This window comes from Giraffa tippelskirchi, chromosome 11 (genome assembly GCF_054371585.1).
Source record: "Giraffa tippelskirchi isolate mGirTip1 chromosome 11, T2T-mGirTip1v1.2.pri, whole genome shotgun sequence".
Lineage (NCBI taxonomy): Eukaryota > Metazoa > Chordata > Mammalia > Artiodactyla > Giraffidae > Giraffa > Giraffa tippelskirchi.
The window spans coordinates 137,423,764-137,439,743 of NC_137285.1; the positions used below are offsets into that span (position 1 = coordinate 137,423,764).

The 15,980-nt window shown below is 48.7% G+C and overlaps 1 protein-coding gene across 10 annotated transcripts in view; it reads left to right on the forward strand.

Moving 5' to 3' along the window:
- Positions 1–15,980, forward strand: part of PRR5L (proline rich 5 like) — a 76,884-nt gene that overhangs the window by 52,693 nt on the left and 8,211 nt on the right. For all 10 annotated transcript variants that reach the window (XM_081544681.1, XM_081544675.1, XM_081544678.1 and 7 more), the window contains 4 exons: positions 916–973; positions 5,797–5,888; positions 10,042–10,182; positions 13,792–13,918. In XM_081544681.1, the coding sequence (XP_081400807.1) occupies positions 916–973; positions 5,797–5,888; positions 10,042–10,182; positions 13,792–13,918 (418 nt within the window). The remainder of the gene's footprint in view (positions 1–915; positions 974–5,796; positions 5,889–10,041; positions 10,183–13,791; positions 13,919–15,980) is intronic.

Consider the following 15,980-nt stretch of genomic DNA (forward strand, 5'->3'; position numbering starts at 1 on the left):
AATGCATGGGTTTTTGATAGGATATATACCACTGTGGATCCCCCACGCCATAAGCATAGGCCTTTGATCATCTAAAGATGTGAGGTAAGTGGTGAGGTATCTCTTAAGATTCTGCGACCTTTGGAAAAGCTGCCTGTGTTTTGTGGGGCCAGCTGTAGCCTTTTGAGGGAAGAAGGGGATCTGGATGGGAAGACCTGCTGGAAGGCAGCAAGGCAGAGTAGAAAGAACATGGCTGGTGGAGCCAGGAAGACTGAGTCTGTCTCCTGTGGGCAGGTCTACCCTGACCATCAGTAAAGTCAAGGGGTAATAGCACCAACTCGATCAGATTATTGGGAGGGTCAGAATTAGAGGAGACGAAGGATAAATATCCTGTGATATCTGCAAAACACCCAATAGTTGTTAGTTGCAATTGCAAAGGGACTTCATCTTACTCTGTCTCCCCACAACTTTCTCATGCACACACTCACTGAGGGACACATACTCACTGCTGCTTAAAATTTTGCAGGCAGTGTCTTTCATGCTAGCTTGAGAAACCATCAATTTTATAAAAGTCTATCATTTCTGCATAATTTCCCATTGCCTCCATGCTCCACTTTCTGAGTTTATATGAAGGGCTCAAAGGACATTGGGTGTCCACCCTAGTCCTTCCAGACAGTCCAGCCAAGCTTGTGGTCACGTCTTCCCCGGTTGGAAGGATGGGAATGCCGGTTGGGTTTGGCTTTTGTCTCCTTCCTTTGTGACGGACTGTCTCGCTGACTCCTCCTGAAGCCTCAGCCTTCCTAGAGGACCCAAGGCTTCTTTAGCCTGGAGGCATGACAGTGTCCAAGTGCCTAGAACTCCATGCCTTCACCCGCCTGGAGTGGACAAGGGTTAGTCACGCAATGAAGTCTTGTGTCCTCTGTTCTCTTTCGGCAGAACCAGCTTCTAGCGAAAGGACTGCTGTTCGTGGAGGAGAAGATCAAGCTGTGTGAAGGCAAGTACAAGGCAGCCCCCATCTGGCGGGAACTCTGACTCAGCCTTTGATGCTTGGACAGCTGAAATGAGTCTGTCCAAGAGAGGCAGGCTCCAAGCGTGTGAGTCACCCCAGCCGCCTCTTCTCCAGCTAGGCAGCAGCGTTTCGGTTTGAGTCAGCCACTCCTGGCGGTGCAAGTCAGACTGTTTGAGAAATGAGGGGGAATTAGGGTGGCCTCTTGGAGACCCCGTTAAGGGCAGGTTTTCACAAGATGCATGCCAGGGCTCTCCTTTGAAGGAATACATTATACTGTAGATCCTGTTCCCTCTGGTCTGATCCAGGCTATTTCCTATTGACCTTTGTGCTGTTTTTCAGGGCTTCCCTGGTGGCTCAGATGGTAAAGAATCTGCCTGCAATGTGGGAGATCTGGGTTTGATCCCTGGGTCGGGAAGATGACCTGGAGAAGGGCACAGCTACCCACTCCAGTATTCTGGCCTGGAGAATTCCATGGACGGAGGAGCCTGGCAGGCTATAGTCCATGGGGTCACAAAGAGTCAGACACGACTGAGCAGACTTTCACTGTTTCTTGAGGTCGTATCTGTCAGGTGGTCCACTCATTTGAGGGAGACTAAGCAGACACCCAGTCAGTGGGGTAAGATTTAATAAGCAAAAGAAAATTTTCCCAGCCTTAAAAGATTCTAGAGTCTAACTGATAGAAAGGCATTGAATGGAGCTGGGAGCTGGGATGAAGGCAAGAGTTGGCCAATAGACCCCATGTCTCCACTAATGGTTCGGAGAAGGCAATGGCACCCCACTCCAGTACTCTTGCCTGGAGAATCCCATGGACGGAGGAGCCTGGTGGGCTGCAGTCCATGGGGTCACTAAGAGTTGGACACGACTGAACGGCTTCACTTTCACTTTTCACTTTTATGCATTGAAGAAGGGAATGGCAACCCACTCCAGCATTCTTGCCTGGAGAATCCCAGGGATGGGGGAGCCTGGTGGGCTGCCGTCTATGGGGTTGCACAGAGTCAGACACGACTGAAGCGACTTAGCAGCAGCAGCAGCTCCACTGATGGTTACTGTCAGCTCCCATCAACGTGGATCCTGATTGTAGCTTGCCACCTACTTCTTGGGTGACTTTTGGCGAGTTTCTCAACTCTTTGAGTCTTGGTTTTTCAAATAATTTTTTAAATAATAAAATGGAGCTAGGCATTGTAGGGGATGTAAGGAGTAGAACCAGCATAGCGCTGTCCCTGGCACATAGTAGGGACACTGGTATGCACACTGGTTCCTTCTTTTTTTCCGACTCCAGCCTAGAGACCTCAATCTGTTGGTCAAGTTTACTTCTAGATTCACACGTATTAGGCAGTAGACCATCCCTTTTTCTCTTCCCCTTCTCTGGGAAAGACACTTGTGTCCAGTGTCGTGTCTCCTAGAAAGACAAAGTAGGAAGAAAAATGAGAAATTGACCCTGGAAAGTCCCAGGGCCTGGCACACAGTGAGTGCTCACCAAAACTTTGAAAAACCAGAGGTTCAAAATTAACCTCTGTCTACTCAAGAGTTGACTGAACCTGCAGCCTTGTTTCCCTCAAATGCAATTACGTTGAGAGCTTCATGGCCTTTTTGCTTTTTCGGAGTGAGGCTAGTACCCAGGTGTGAAAGGTGGGTGGCTTCCAGGTCTTCGACCACGTTGTTTGTAAGTCATTTGGAGAGTTATTTCATGCTCCTGGAAATGTGAATAGCCAGAGTTATGAACAAGATCCTGAGCAAAACCCGAGATTCAAGGGCCCTTAAAAGGGAAAGTTGACAGTCTCTCTCCCAGGTGACACTCAACATAGCTACATTCAGAGTGAAAACTCAGGCACAGAGCTTGACAGGAGAAACAAGAGCATCCAAGTTTCTGTGTTTCTGGTCCACAGCGCGACTGGAGGGCAGTGGGCCGGGATGTTCTTGTTGGGTCCCTTCTTGTCCTAGGGGTTAAATGGCAGGGTCCTTTCTGCACAGTGAAGATGCTCTTACATCTTCAACCAGAACATCTCTATGTGTTAATTTTGTATGTTATAACTCCAAGAAAGATTTTATTTGGATGAAAGTGTTTTGCTACAAAATCAAGTTTGGAATCCATCATTGAATAACCTGTACTTTATTAACCTGGCTTGTACCCGTCCATCCCGACTGATGGCTGCAGAAGAGACAGAGGCAGCCCCTAGCTCTGTGGTTCTCTTTTGTAGGCAGAATATGCCTTGTTAGTTTGAGTAATCTTTTCTAGAGCTATAGTGATCTTGGCTTTAAAGAATTTCTCAGACTTATTCTGTATACCTCTGGTGATCTAAACCTCTGTGGCAATTAGAGGACAGTTTTTAATAAGATAATCATCTAGAAGCTTCCATCCAGATCCCTTTCATCTTTGTAGGGGACTAAGCCCTTGACTTGGGGGCTGTTCTTGGAAGTGGAGTCACCTCCTCCCATTAACTCTTTCCTCCCCAGGCTACTCTGTTCAGCTTGTCTCTCTGATGTTCGTCTCTGAACACTTTCCAAAACCTCCATTCCTCTCTGAAGTTTGCAGCCGACAATTAGACCCAGGTTCCCAGGAGAGGCACCTTCCTGTTGCCAGGTTGAATGATGACTTCATGTGCCCGGGAGTATTCCATCTTGGAGGTGAAGGGGAGAAAGTAGGAGCAGCACTGGGGAGCAGGCTTTTCTGTCCCATCCTTCTAGTCGGCAGAGCCTCTGCTTGTCTCTGTGATGGAAGGCTCAGGGTAGGGGCCATCAGGAGCTGGCACAGCCTCTTCTCTAAGTGTTGGGGTTCACATTGGTTTTAGGCACCAGCATGACCTAATGTTTCAGACTGTCCTCTTGGTTTCCTGACTCCTCTCTGCAGTGAACTAGCAAACCTGCCTTTGAAAAGAGGATGGTGACTGATTGATTCCTTCAGACATTTATTGATTATCTATTATACAAGGTACTTTGCTAGGTGCAGAGAACACAGTGGTGAGCAAAACTTCATAGGGTTACAGATCCTGAAGGTGCTCACAACCTGATAGTGGAGACACGTATTAATCAAATCGCCACCAAATAGAAAACTGTAACCGAGACAAGTACTAAGAATACAGTCCATAACAGGGGGGTTGACCAATGGGGGAGACTTTCCTGTGGAAGTGATGCTGGAGTTGAAACTATGAAGATAAACAGATGTAGGTTAGGCAAAAAGAGAAGGCAGAGAATAGTCTCGACAAAGGAACTAGCGTGTGCAAAAGCCCTGTGGCATGGAGGGAGGATGGTGAGTGTAAGGGACTAAAATAAAATTCACATAGAAGGGGAATTCGGAAGAGGATGAAGATACAGAAGAAGGAAACAGACTCTCCCCAGACGGGTTGCCATGGTGTGGTTTTCTTATCTAAGAGCAAAGGAAAATGTTGGAGCTGACTATTAAGTCCTGCCTGCCCTGTCCTGTCCCATATTTGGGTTAAAAGGTAACCTCCTTCCACTCACCAGCCCTGGCATTTACAAAAACCTATACACTCAATACTTGCCATTCATTCAATCAAAGATTTCCAAACAGTGAATTACCAATGTGTCTGGCACCATGCTAAGCACTAGAAATAGGCGAGCAGGAAGATAGGGCTGGTGCCCTTATTCCCGTTCTAGTGGAGGAGACAGAGAAATGAACGAGTGATTCCAACAGAGTGTAATTAGCGCTTGGCTAATTACAAAGGAGAGTAGAGGGCGTTATGGATTTGGATTTTCCCTGGTGTATTTCACTCTGACCTTTTAAAGTCGGCACATCTTTGGTCCTGCCAGCTAAAGTCATAGCTTCATTCTGTTCTCTCTCCCAGCCACTGCTTTTGTTCTCCATTAAACTAATAGATAGACATCGCTAAGTGAAACTTTCAAGATCTGTTCAGTGGATCTGGCAACGTATTGCCAGATGCATCTCTCAGTGTCTAATCTTGGCTGACCCAGTTTCCCTGCCTCAGCTGGGCAGAGACAGTGCCCAGTCAGCTCTGTTATCTAGGTCATTAAACAGCAGCCACCGTGCAGACTCCCCTCTGCCAGTGCCCGCCTTTCCTGCAGGTGCAAAGTTCCTCAAACAGCCTCCCGGTGGTGTTGGGTGACCTGTGTCCATCTAGCCTGGGGGTAGCGCTTGGCCAGGGCTCGGGCTTCCTGATTCCGGGGGTGTGGACAGACACGGCGTCAGGAGGTGGCTGTATTTTGCAGGTGACGGTTCAGAGAGTAATGCCCTTCCGGTTACGGTGGGTGGAGGTGATAGTTTCTAAGTCCTCTTTCCATCTTTCTCAAGTGATAGCTCAAATCTAGACTGAAAAGCCAGTGTCTTAGTGATTGCAAAAAAGAAAATAAAAGAATATATAACTGTGTACTTGATCTTGCTGGATTATATCGGCAAGAGCATGGGTTCTGGAACCCCAGCTTGGCCTTCTACCTGTGTTCCTTTGAGCCCAGATACCTGACATGTCTGAGCTGTAAAGCAGGGTAATAGCGTCCATTCATGAGATTGCTTATAGATAAATAGTCTAGCACATGGCCTCATCATGTTGTAACCATTCTCATGATGATTGCAATTATTATGTGCTTTTCAGAATTCAGCTCCCTTTTGTGGATTAAGGGAGAGAAGGCATATTTGCATATTCTTGATCATCTTCCCATCCAATTCCATGTTTACTGTAGTAGCATTTAGAGATCCAATGTAGGTAATGAGCTTTCCTCCATGACACCCCTGCCTGTGCTCCATTTGACTAGGAACTGCCTCCCAACCACTCCTGTGAGTAATGACCACATTCTTTTCTTTCTTTCTCCCCTCCCATCTTCTCGCCCTCGTGTAGGTGAAAATCGCATTGAGGTTCTGGCTGAAGTCTGGGACCACTTCTTCACTGAGACTCTCCCTACCCTGCAGGCCATATTCTATCCAGTTCAGGTCAGTCTCACTGGGGAACGACCTCCTGCCGGCCTGGGCAGTCTGTCTTATTCCTTGACCGGTGCCCCCTGGGGCCTGCCAGCGAATGGGGGAAAGCCAGGAGCCTGGGCACTGCTCGAGTTGGATCAGGACCTCAGACATCTTTGGAGGGCACTCTGTTCTATATTTAGCATCTAACCTCAAGCAGCAAACAGTGCCTGCATACCTAGCAATTTGTAGGCTCTCCTTTCCCTCTTGGTTTTGAGTATGTCTGTATCTTCTTAGAGTGGTTTGTTTCTTCTTACTTTTCAGAAGTAAGGGAAGATGGGGGAAGGAGACTTTTTTCCCTTTTATTTCCTTTTTTCCCCTCCCCACTATCTTTGAAGCACAGTTGTCTGGCAAGTTTCCTGTGACTCCCAAATTCCGGGAAAAGAGTAGTGTTCCTTGCTCTCCATAAGCGATTTCCTGAAGACGAGAAGGCCCATGATGTAGCAGAAAGAACCGTGGACTGGGAATCTGTAGCTGAGTGTGGGCAAACTCATTTCCCGTTTCATGGCTCCGTTTCATCTCCTGCAGAATGAGGAATTTAGAGTACGAGATGAGCAGAATCTCTTATGCTTCTTATTCTGCGAGCTCATCTCATTTCTACCATGTGCTGGTTTTCCTCTGCCCTCCTACAGGGGCCAAGAACAGGATTGGTCAGTGCCTGTCAGAATGGACACGCCCTCAGGCAGACTAACCAATAGATCTTCTTCAAAGTGTACGTGTCTGTCATTCGCTTCCGTTGCTGAGTGCTCACTGTAGCTCTTCCCATTGGGGTTAAGGCTTCACATGTAATCAGGTTAGATTAGATGTGAAGCCATTGGTAGGATTACCTTGTACCAGAGGTAAGAGCCCATGGGCTAGGTTTGCTCTGAATGCTGTTTTAAAGGAATTCTGCATTCTTTTAAATGCATGTCAAATATTTTAAAATCGGGAGATTATGCCTTCAGAGTCCCCTTTTCCAATTCCAGTTTGCCCCTAACAATTCCAGTAGAAGCATGTGGCCTGCAGTCCACCGCTCTTTTCACCCCATCCTTGGCTCCTGCTGTGCCCCCATGAGAGGATTTATAGCTTTTCCGTGGATGGCTCACCCTCTGTGTCCACAGATTGTCCCTTTGCTGCAATACTCACTCCTCGACCAGCAGTGGGTCTTAAGATGACACGCTAACACAAACTGACCTGCAGGATGCTGAGTTAAATTTCAGGTAAACAATAAACAATGCAATATTTGGGATATACTTATACTAGAAAGTTATTCAAATATAACTGGACAGCCTCTGGTTTATTTGGCAGCCCTACTGGAGAAGGGGTGTAGACCTAGGTCCCTCTTAGGACTGTGTGGGCAAGGAATTCCAAGATAGAGATACCCAGATGGGTTTTTTCTTTTTTTGACCGTGCCTCAAGGCATGGAGGATCTTAATTCCTTGGCCAGGAGACCAGGGATCAAACCCTTGCCCCCTGCAGTGGAAGCTCAGAGACTTAATCATTGGACTGCCAGGGAATTCCTCACGAGATGGAGTTAGAGTGGGGAGTGAGGAAGCTAAGGGGCTTGGCCCCAGTATTGGAGGGTCAAGAAGGGCTCCCTTAGTCCCAGATTCAGGCAGGAGCCCAGTTGTATGGATCTGAGGATGACACTGTTCTGCTCTCTTAAAAAATTGTAAGATCTGGGACCTCCTTCGTAGTCCAGAGGCTAAGACTCCGTGCTCCCAAGGAAGGGGGCCAGGGTTCAGTCCCTGGTCAGGGAACTAGATCCCACATGCCGAAACTAAGAGTTCACATGCCACAACTAAAGATCCCCGAACACGGCAATGAGAGTGAAGATTGTGCATGCTGTAACTAAGACCCAGAGCAGCTCAATAATTAAGTAAAAAATTCAAGAAAAACTGTAAGATGTGGCAACATATGCTGTTGCCCCATCTACCTCCCCCGCCCACAATTTCCCAAGTGCTGCTGCTGCTGCAGATACCCCAGTTGGAGAACCCCTGGGCTCTCCTACTGGTAATAACACCCACAGGGGTGTCTGTTAGTCTAGACACCAACTTGCTGCATAAGTGTCTGCATGAGACCTGCTTCCTCACTAGATAAAGTTGTTTGAGTGCCTGCTGTATTCAAGGGTGTGGGAACTTGCCTGCCTTTTTCTATCTTGTAGAGTGAATGGAGTCCTGGAGAAGAAGCAAGGGCATAGACACCTATGAGATAGGCAGTCAGTGCCAACTGCTAAGATACGGTGCAAAGAATAGAAATTGTAGGACCTTGGGAAAGGTGGGGGGACCATCGCCACTGGGGGTGGCCGGGGAAGGCCATCAAGAAGGAGTGGTTAGGGATTTCCCTGGTGGTCCATGATTAAGACTCCATGCTTCCACTACAGGGACACAGGTTCAATCTCTGGTCAGGGAACTAAGATCCTGCATGTTTCAAGCAGCCAAAAAAAAAAAAAAAATAGAAAAAAACTTAGAACTAAAGAAAAATTTTTTAAGAGAAGGACTGGTTAAACTGAACCTGTGAGGTGTGGGTGGGGTGTATCTCTTGGGACTGGAGAGTAGGGGTGTGTGAGAATGGCAAAACCACTCTTGCTCATGTTTCTGTAAACCCTAAGGAGTTATAGGAAGTGCAAAACTTCCTTAAACCTTGGCCAACTTGAGGAATGGGTGGCTACATCTCTTTGGGAGGATACCTGATGATATCTCCTCTTCTCTAAGACCAGCCAATTTGGGGTATGTGCTGTGTACAAATGTGCAAAGGAGAGTCTGGGAATGGGCCCTCCTTTCCCTTTCTGTTTTGGGAAGCTTTAGGAGGTCTAGAATCAAATATCTTTGAGATCCAGCTCTACTTTGGGTAAATTCCTGTCAGTCTGGTATAGGGTTTTTCTTCTGTGGATCAGGTTTTATTACAGTATCTATCTCAGAAGTGGTCGTGAGGATTAAATGTGCCATTTATATCTGGCATATTGAGAATCAAGCCCAGCACATGGTCAGAGGTAAGGGTCTTACTTAGCCTTACTAAGGTAAGGATCAGCTCTTAAAATTATCAGTCACTATTTTCATCCTCAGCTCCTATCTACGTGGTTGAACAAGTCCTTTTCTTCTACGTCTTCAGTGATTTTTCTTCCTATGTTACTTGTATTTGCAGAAGAGTCTTAACAGGTCCTATATTTCCATCTTTGCCTGGCACATGATAGGTGCACAAATATTGAATGGATGAAGCTGAGGACACAGCCTTGAGTGTAGGGAGGCGCTGTCTATCTTTCCTCTTGCTTCTCCTCCTCTTCCTCCTTCCTGACCACTCACAGCACAGCACGACCCTCAATATATGTGTCTTGTATCACCTTTGGGTCATTTAGGCAGATTGAGTCACACCTTACTTTTTTTATTGACATATAATTGATTTACAGTATTAGTTTACAATGATACAATATTAGTTTACAATACAGTGATTCAATGTTTTGTAGAGTGTACTCCATTTAAAGTTATTGTAAGATATTGGCTATATTCCCTGTGCTGTACAATATATCCTTGTAGCTTATTTATTTTATACCTAGTAGTTTGTACATGTTCATCCTCTACCCCTATGTTACCCCTGCCCCCTTCCCTCTCCTCACTAGTAACCACTAGTTTGTTCTCTATGAGTCTGTTTCTGTTTTGTTATATTCATTAGTTTGTTTTGTTTTTTTAGATTCCACATGTAAGTGATTAGGTACAGCATTTGTCTTTATCTGTCTGACTGATTTCACCTAGCATAAATACCCTCCAGACTTATCCTTGTTGTTGCAAATGGCAAAATTCCATTCTTTTTTTGGCTGAGTAGTATTCCAGTGTGTGTGTGTGTGTACACATCTTCTTTATCCAGCCATCTGCCTATGGTCATTTAGCTTGTTTCCATGTCTCAGCTATTGTAAATAACACTGCTATGAATATTGGGGTGCATGGATCTTTTCGAACCCATGAGTCATACCTTATCTTAAACGAAGCTTTCATTCTGAAGAAACAGGGGTCAAATATTCGACTCTTCAACAGCCCCCCTGGGCCTTGGAGGCACCGGTCCCACCCCTCCTATTGTGGTCCCGGCTCCCACGTGGTTGGTGGCAGATTCCACATGCTCTCACTTCCCGGTGCTGCCTCTTCTTTCCCGCCAGGGCCAGGAACTGACCATCCGCCAGATTTCCCTGCTGGGCTTCCGCGACCTGGTGCTGCTGAAGGTGAAGCTGGAGGACTTGCTGCTGCTGGCACAGCCCCAGCTGCCCTCGTCCATCGTCCAGATGTTGCTCATCCTGCAGGTGAGGCGCGACAGAGACATCACTGCGGGATGAAGGAAAGGGCCCCTGTGGCTGGAGCACCCTGGCTCAGTTTCACGTTCTTTAGTGTCATCGGTCACGTTCCAGTTCCCTTGTCTATCTGCGGTGCACGCAGCGAGCTCTGTCAAGGTCGCTCTCCTCCCGCAGTCTCCCAGGACACTTGGAGATGCCCCATAAGCAATGGTCCCTTTAACACGGGGAATTTGGCATCATTTCCCTGAGGGCCTTCTGGGACATGTTCTTCTGCCCTCTGGGAGCCAGGACGCCAGAGGCTGGGGGTGTGACAGTGACACAGACGGGTCTTTCCCCAGCCCAGGGCTGACTCTGGGTGGCAGGGGTGGCAGCTTCTGGCTCTAAAGGGAACTTGCAGATTGTACCATCCCCACTGCAGGGAAGTGGGCCCCAGGAGCTAGAACTGCTGTTTTCTCTGCCTGGGCCCCCACTGTCCACAGCACCAAGAAATCTGGGGCTGGTTTTTCCCTGCCTACCTCTCCTACAGAGAGAAGAGCCATTTCTCTTCCCCAGTGCATTTCCAAATGTCCCTGAACCAACCCCTCCCTCCTCAAGGGGCTCAACCTTTCCTCCCATGGGTCATGAGGTCCTATCCTCATTACCAGGAAGAGGCTGAACCAGAGACTTTGACCACCCTGGAGATCTGGTTCTCCCTGGCAGGCACAGGCAGGTCTGAAACTGTCCTAGAATGGTCCCTTCTGAGGGGACTCGACCAATCAAGCCCCCTGCTGGCCGGTGCCCCAGGGTCCTCCCCAGCCCCCGCTCCCCCCACCAGCAGGATCCCATGCTGGGTTTAATTCTCTTCCCTGATGGCTCAGATGGTAGAGAATCTGCCTGCAATGCAGGAGACCCGGGTTTGATCTCTAGGTTGGGAAGACCCCCCATGGAGAAGGGACCGGCTACCCGATCCAGTATTCTTGATGGGACAATCCCATAGACAGAGGAGCCTGGCGGGCTACAGTCCATAGGGTCGCAAAGAGTCAGACACGACTGAGCGACTAACACTTTCACTTTTCATCACCATCTGGAAATTCTTAATTTTTGAACAAGGGACCCCACATTTTCATCTTGTGCTGAGCCTTGCAAATACACAGCCAGTCCAGCAGCCAAGCCAAGGGCAGCTCCTTCCTAGAGGGCTGTGTGCAAGTCGGGTTCTCAGCCCAGGGAGAAAGCCATGCAGCTCAGAATTTTCTTCCAACTTCTTGCCTCTTCTCCTCTCTCTGCATCCCTCTCTTGTTTAACGCTTAGGAATCGTAGAGCGGAAGAGGCTTGTGGGGAGAAGGCAGATGAGAAATATCAAGGTGTGAAAAAATGAGATAAAAGTGTCCTCAGCTCTGAAACCCAACCAAGGTGGTTTTGGGGCTGAAACTGCTCTAGTTTTTAGGTTGTGGGTGGGTCTCTGGGAGCATGAATAAGGCTCCCCTCTCCCTTCTGCCATCCGGAGGATCCCCTCACCCTTGTGGAGATTCTCGTGTGCCTTCCTAAGTGAAGCCTCTCTTTCCTCAACATGTAATTCCGTAGGTAGTTGTGATCGTGACTTATTTTTTTTTTAACAAAGAAAAGTTTTTGTAATACTGTATTGCTGCTGCTGCCAAGTCGCTTCAGTCGTGTCCGACTCTGTGCAACCCCATAGACAGCAGCCCACCAGGCTCCCCCATCCCTGGGATTCTCCAGGCAAGAATGCTGGAGTGGGTTGCCATTTCCTTCTCCAATGCGTGAAAGTGAAAAGTGAAAGTGAAGCCGCTCAGTCGTATCCGACTCTTAGTGACCACATGGACTGCAGCCTACCAGGATCCTCTGTCCATAGGATTTTCCAGGCACGAGTACTGGAGTAGGGTGCCACTGTATTGCTAGTGGTAAAGAAACCACCTGCCCAGGCAGGAGATGCAGGAAACCCAGGTTTGATCCCTAGGTCGGGAAGATCCCTTGGTGAAGGAAATCGCAACCCATTCCACTATTTTTGGCCCAGAGGATTCTATGGCAGAGAAGCCTTGCAGGCTACAATCCATGGTTTGCAGAGTCAGACATGACTGAGCGACTTAGCACGTTACACATATTAGTAGTTCTGAAATTCCACCTGTTTTTATTTTTGTAATTTTTGTTTCATATTGCAGTACAGTTGATTTATAATGTTGTATTACTTGCAGGTGTACCATGAAGTGATTCAGTTACACGTGTACATGAATCTCTCATTTTTTTAGATCAGTTTCTCATATAGGAGAAACTCATATTACAGTACTCATATGAGTACAGTACTCATATTACAGAGTACTGAGTAAAGTCCCCGGTGCTCTACAGTATGTCCTTGTTGAGTATCAAGCGAGGCATCTTGCTGGCCTTTCCCAGTGCTTCTTCTCTTGCTGAGGGACATGAAAAACCCTCAGATCTTCTCCCATTAGCACCCACTTCAAGTGCCAGACCACCCCGCTTACATTTCCTCTGCATCAATTCAGACCCCTTCCTGGTCCTGACCGCCAAGTCTTCTGCCTCACAGCCCCCTCCTCAGCCTTCTTTTTTGTTTCAGTAAGCCACCCCTCCCTCCCACTGCCCCCAGCCACCTCCATCTCTCTGTGATGGAGCTGACAAAGTACCACATCAGCCAGTTTCCTTGGAGCTTGCACCTCACCCAGGGGTCTCCATCCAACCTATAGGACTGACCCCTCACCCTTCTTGGCCCCAGCTCCTAAACTCCAGTGCAGTGGAGAGTTTTCTCTTTTCAAGTGAGAGTGATTTAAAATTTATTCCGCTTTGAGACTTTGACAGCTGGCCCTTTGGGCTGAGCACAGCGCCCACGAAGCCTTGCTCTCTTGTGGGCCCTCCACACAAACACATGGCTTCCACGCCTTTCCAGCAAGAAATTGAATTCCTTCACAGTTAGCTGGCTTTCTAGACAACCTCGATGACTTTCCAGCTCCTTATAGCTCCGAGGACTGCTGTCCTTTTGAACTGACCCTTCATCTTGTTACTAAATGCATGTCTAGTCCACAGTGATGCTCCCTTTCTTCTACTGTTCTGGTCTTTTCCAGATTCTCTCCCCCTTCCTTTTCTAGCCTGTTAACAAGGAGCAGTAAGATGGGCTCAGAGCCAGGCAGCTTGTGTGCCAGTCCTGGGTTTTGGCCACTTACCAGCTGTATTTTCCTGGGCAAGTTACATAAGCTTTCTGAGTCTTAACTTTCCTTGTGTGTAAAAGGGGGGATGGTGAGGGTTGTTGGCAGGTGCTGTGAAACATATAAATTGCTTCTGTAAAGCTCCTGTGTGCCTGGTGTGGAACAGTTACTGTGACAGAGAGGGTGAGCTGGCTGTGGTTGGGACCAGTCAGACCTCAGCCCTGGAGCTGGGGTGGGGACGGTCCCGCTGGCCCTGATTCGGGGCAGGATCCCACTGCACAGGCCATGGTGCTTGTCATGCACAGTTCTGCATCACCACCACCCAGGACCAGTGCCTGGGGCTGCAAGCCTGGGTTTCCTTCATTCAGCCACAAGGATACAGCCTGCCTTGAATGTAGTGGGAGGGCAGCCAGAATCCGCTGACCATGGTGACTTGGACTGATCTCTGTCTCTCTTGGGTGTTTATTTCCAGAGTGTTCACGAGCCCACAGGCCCAAGTGAGGGTTATTTGCAGCTGGAGGAGCTGGTGAAGCAGGTGGTTTCTCCCTTCCTTGGCATCAGCGAGGACCGCGGCCTCTCAGGCCCCACGTACACATTGGGTAAGGGGGCTGGCTCTCAAGCTGCCAGGAGCCTCGGTGACTGATACCAGTTATGTTTCCCTGAGCCCTGATGATCCGCCAAGCCCTTTGCTTCCCATGTGGGTCATGCAGACCTCTGCATGTTCATTCCTCGTATTTCCCTCTAGCCTGGTTGTTGCAGGAACCTCCCCACTTGGCGATTCCTCCGCAGGAACTGATACTGAACTTCTGTGGTGGTGCTTGTCTGATTCACATCTTTGATCAGTGGCTTTGATCTGTTTTGGTGCTTGCAATGTTAATTTTTCTGTACCTGATACCAAAAACCATGCCTGACTGCAGCCTACCTCCTCATGACTGGAAAAACCACCAGTGATGAATTTCCTTTTGAGAGTGGTTAAAAACGTGAAGCCAGCTTGCCGTGTGTGTGGCTGGAGATCCAGCTGCTGGCAGCCCACTGCCTTCCCGTAGGTACTGCCAGGACCTTCACACACAGAACAGGGGCTCCTGCACTGGGGGACAAATCCCACTAAGGCCTCTTTGAGTGGCTGTAAAGCTAAAATTCAGGCTCTGTACTAGTCACCCCAGAGAATCTAGAGATGAAATGGGTCTATTCCTTCTCTCTAGTCTAGATGGGGAAATAGCTATAGGATATCATAAAAGGTATTCTTCAGTTACTCTCTGGAATGGAAGCACCTGCCCCCCCAAACACAGGAACTTTTGGTTTGTGGTTCTAACTTCAGCAGCCAAAATGGTGCCTGGCAATAGTGTGTGTGCATACACCGTCACTAAGTCACGTCTGACTCTGTGACCCCATAAACTATAGCCCCCCGTTAGGCTCCTCTGTCCCGGCAATGGAGTGGGTTTCCATTTCCTACTCCAGGGGATCTTCCCGACCCCAGGGATCGGACCTGCATCTCTTGCGTCTCCTGCATTGGCAAGCGGATTCTTTACTATTGTGCCACCTAGGAAGCCCTGGCACAGAGTAGACAGTCAAAAACTATTTGTTAGATGGAAGGGTGGTACCCGAGGCTGGGGTGACCGGCACCCACACACAGGTGCAGAGGTGGAAAGGGATTTCCCGAATTTGAAACCTTTTATCCCCTCTTCTTGCTTGAATGGAGACAGAGCTGGGCTTCAAAGAAAAGAGGGGAGGAGCAGCCTCCTGCAGGCTTCCCGCCCCTTCCCGGGCCTCCCAACTGCAGAAGGAAGCTGAGCCTGCCGCAGTATTCAGGGCCTCTTCATGTTTCTCTGGAGACACCAGTTTAACCACAGTCACCACAAATCTGAGGGTGCTGGCCCTGGTCTTCTGCCTGCCTGGTCCTCCACCCTCCCTCTCTCCTTCCCTCCCTCCTTCCCTGATTCCACCCAGGAGCTGGCAAGAGTGGGCTGAAGGAAAACAGTCCCTGCCCTCCCTGTGAGGAGGGCTGGGCGCCACCTTCCTGCTCTGGCCGGGCCAGCTGGCCCCCGAGTTTGGGGCGGGAGGATCCAGGGAGATGTCAGCATGCCAGCGAGTTAGCCGGGCCGTGGCAGGGACCCCACCATCTGCTGGGCCTGGAGCCGGGAACACGAGTAGATTTGGAAGTTTGTTCAGTGAGGACTCGCTCTAAGAGGGGATGCCTTCAACTTTTCAGCTGTAATAAGACTAATACATACTTTCATCAAACTGTAATCAAAGGCCTGAGGTTTTATTTCTGTGTCAAGGACAGTTCTTGTCTCTGGGGCGTTGTCACAGTAGAGCCCGAGAGGGGAGGAAATGACCTTCTTTTATTATATTATTATTTCAACAAATGTGTACTAAGAAGACCCTGTCCCTGGCACCTCATGAAGTGCTACAGGTGATATCTGTGACAAAACTGACCCACCCCTGCCCTCTGGCACAGGGACAATGAGGAAGTCACAAACACTAGATGATGACTCATCAGTGTACAAGTGCTCTGAGTGGGGAAGTCCAGGGCCCACAGCAAGAGGACGTCATCTGGACTGGGCAATCAGGGAAGACTCCCTGGAGGAGGTGATCTCTGCAGTGGGACCGGGAGGATGTATACAAGTTAGCTGAGTCAATGGGGAGGGAAGATTGACCAGG